Below are 3544 nucleotides of genomic sequence, written 5' to 3'. Positions count from 1 at the left end.
ATCATAAAATATTAAAGCTTTGAGTATCAGAAAACTGATAATTGAAATGAAATCAAAATTTGACAAATAGCACGCATTAGAATGACAACCAGTAAAAATTTAGGTTTGCGACAACGAATAAAACTCATCGCAACAGCAACTAATGAAATTTAGCCGGCATGAAAACTAATGAAACTTAAGGCCAATCAAACGTCGAGCGGCATGCCTTTGAAGGACACTCGGGTAGTAGACCCTCTTCCCGGCAGTTCTGAGTTTCCACTGATTGCGCAGGATCCCTTCTTCCACTACTTTCACTTGCGACGGATTTAGACTGTGCGTGACCTGAGTGATGCTGTCAGTAATAAACGTTCTGCTTGTGAGTTTCTGTAGCTTTGTTGTGTAGTGTGTTGTTTACACATTCGATCAATAAGGTATGTGTTTCTATCAGTTTGTCCTGCATTTTTTCCGCGTTCATAGCGAATGTGAGTCTGATCACGCTTAAGTGATCATTGTAGATATGACATACCGCCAAATGAAATTTTACAGTCCACCTGATTGCAGTGACAACGGTTTTCTCGATGACATACTGATCCCCTACGATAGAGGCTGAGAAAGTCAGACCTCCAATCTGAAAAAACTGATCACGTTAAAGAGGCGACTGTAGTTCTTCGCTGAAGTGCTGAATCATCTGTGCGGGAAGAATGCTGCAGCTGGTAGGATCGAAGCTGAGCTCTTCATCAAAGAAGAGATCTACCGTCGAATCAGCATGTTCCTGGAAGAAGATTAAGCGACTTTTCACGGTGAGAAAGTGAGAACCGCTACGACCAGGCTTCTGTAAGATCACTGTCTGTGCGTGAAACCTGATAAGCGCGAGAAAGGTGGATGCAGCAAATTCCAAGAATATGAAGACTGTCGAAGTCGAGAAAACATCTGACTGACATCTTTCGTTCTTCCCAATTTCAGAGGTGATGTCACTGAATTTCTGAGATGTTAATGACTGATTCGCAGACAGCATCCAGAAGCGTACGCATCTCTCAGATGGAATCAAGATGACGTATCTGCGTTGCTTTCTGACAGGCGATGCATTAGGATCAATCATCTGCCTGTCCTCCTCAAACGCCGACTACGAGCTGGAAGTGCAGAGACTGAAAGAACGTTTTGAACGGCCGTACACCGTAGTGAGAAAAGAGACACTCGTCCTGCGCAGGTCACCAGTATCGAATGGACAAAGGAGAAATTCTCTGATCCCATCGACCGCAACGTCGATGCTCTGACGGCGGAAACGAACCCCGCAAGGCTGAGCTTTCGACAGAACAAATGCTGTTCATTGATGGTAGCTCGCAGCTTCGGAAGCGGTTTAGAGGTGAACGGGTGGTGAGATGATCCATTCCGTCCAGCAGAGTACTGCCGGCATTCTATCAAAGAAGGCAGGCGGAGTATCAAATACCAGTGTGCATATTTTTTACAACAGAATTAAAAAGATTTCTTGCAATATTTGAATATGGCTTTAAATAAGTGGTCATATTGGTCTGTATTATAGAATCTATAACATTAATGATTCTTCGGTTTTGCATATCATTGTTGCCATAAGAACTGACGTTTGTAATTTCGTTTATACGCGTATGTGCTAATCAGCAGACGGCTTTGCATAGAAACATTTCTGCTTTTTGCTACAAGCGTTTGCGAATTAGGCAAATATATAGTGTTGAGTTTCATATTACAACAACAACCAACAATTAATATATCAATAAAATAAATACAACATTAATGAATACCAGGCTCTTTAAAATGTCTTAAAATTGGGTTGATTTCTGATTTTTTCTTTCAGCACCTTAAAAAACTAAATGTAACGGACGCGGACTGAGGTTACAATTCAATTTTTCCAGACAATGAAGCGAAAAAAAGATGAAGCTACCGTAAGCGGATTTACATTCGAAGATCAGAGGAGGATTGCAGTAGTGAGTGGATGAAGGGAGCGTGGTTCTCGTTGGTTCAGAAAGCTCGCTGTGACGGATCGTCGATGGTCCTTGTTCGTTGTTGCTAATAAACACTATACTCTCTGCATGTTTTTTGATTGTTATAATATCATCAAGAAAGCGTGAAGCGGGAAGAAAAAAAAGCAAAGCCGGCGGAAGGCAAGCAGAGATGACTGCAGAGGGAAATCCACCGGTCGACACGGGCTTTTCGTCGTTTAGCAACGAATGCGAAAATAGCGCGATTGCGGAGGTGAATGAGCGTGCCCGAGATAGCGACTCATTATATGAATATCTTTGTTTTTCTTTCAGAGTAAGCCATTTCGAGATTAACTTTCATCTTTGAAGTTTTCAGGGCATAATTATTGAAAACATTTTGACGTAGCAGGCACATACGCATGGTTTTATTAGCAAAAGAAGCTATAAACCTAAATTAAAAATATTGTTGGGAATACTGTCTGCACTTCTTTGCATCAGCGTTCACCATTATGCTAAGCAGAAATGCCAGAAATAAAGCGCAGCTTGCTTGCTGTGAATTGTTTCTTCAATTACGTGCGGCCGTTGTCACGCGGACGTCTACGCCAAGCAGCTGTGCACAATTTATTATATAGCTTTCTAGTAAAATCATCTTTATCAATTCATCTGATCCCATGAAAGATGCGAAAAATATCTGACAAAGGCCTATGCAACACATTTATTAAACTCATAGAACAAAGCCCTATTTTGTTTAAATTGCGGCCTGGGCATTTCATTCTAAATTGCGGATTGCGTTAAACGACCAGTAAAAAAAGGCGGTGAAAATTTAGTCTGAATTCGAAAATTCCCTTAGCATTGCACACTTCGTCCCTGGAAAATTAATTTCTTGTGGTGTCCGTTGATAGTTCAGAAAAGTATAAATAATTGTTGCAAAATAGTTCTCCAGGAAGTAAATTTCGAAGTTCATATTCGATCCCGCTGTTCATCGACCCCCATTCGACACCTAAGACTCTGTCCACCACTTAGATAGTCCCACCGAACCCAAGGGGACGATATCAACCACACTGGCTACCACTGATGTACAGTTAAGAGCGGTGAAAATTCACTGAACACTCTGATTATACTGAAATCAGATTACTGAGATAAATTTAATTTTGATATATTTTATAAAGTTTTATCATTCTTAGAAATTATGTTTTTTATAAATAAATTACTTGCTGTGAAATGTATAATATTTAATAATTACTATTCACCTTAGAAAGTTATCCTATTATTCTACATGCCATCACATCACAATTAATTTATATCAAATCCATTACTCATAACCAGAAAAAACAACACAAAATATGGCAAGAAAAGCAGTGGTTTTTATTTTCCTTCATTCGACAGCAACAACAATAATGAACACTCAACAATAATAAGTGAATAATATTAACCAACTGACAATAATGAAAAATAAAAAAAAAAGAACACAATGCAATATATTGCATAGCTACCACTTGAAGTGCTGCATTACTGTATAGATAAAGTTGCATTATATATAAAGCGTAGTTAATCAACGTTGGCCAACGGCTGATTAGTTTCATCGGTTAGACTAACGCTAAAGTTGAGCAATC

General features: G+C 39.4%; 1 protein-coding gene across 1 annotated transcript; it reads right to left on the bottom strand.

Moving 5' to 3' along the window:
- Window positions 1-305: 305 nt before the first annotated feature.
- Tsp_13253 (conserved hypothetical protein) lies at window positions 306-920 on the bottom strand. Its single transcript, XM_003366463.1, has 3 exons — window positions 840-920; window positions 524-607; window positions 306-476 (listed from the first exon to the last, which is right to left on the bottom strand). The coding sequence occupies exons 1-3, from the start codon at window positions 918-920 to the stop codon at window positions 306-308; spliced, it is 336 nt and encodes a 111-aa protein (XP_003366511.1).
- Between the last annotated feature and the right edge of the window lie 2624 nt (window positions 921-3544).

Source organism: Trichinella spiralis, assembly GCF_000181795.1.
Source record: "Trichinella spiralis strain ISS 195 chromosome Unknown Scfld5961, whole genome shotgun sequence".
Classification (NCBI taxonomy): Eukaryota; Metazoa; Nematoda; class Enoplea; order Trichinellida; family Trichinellidae; genus Trichinella; species Trichinella spiralis.
This window is presented reverse-complemented; position numbering and strand designations above follow the sequence as displayed.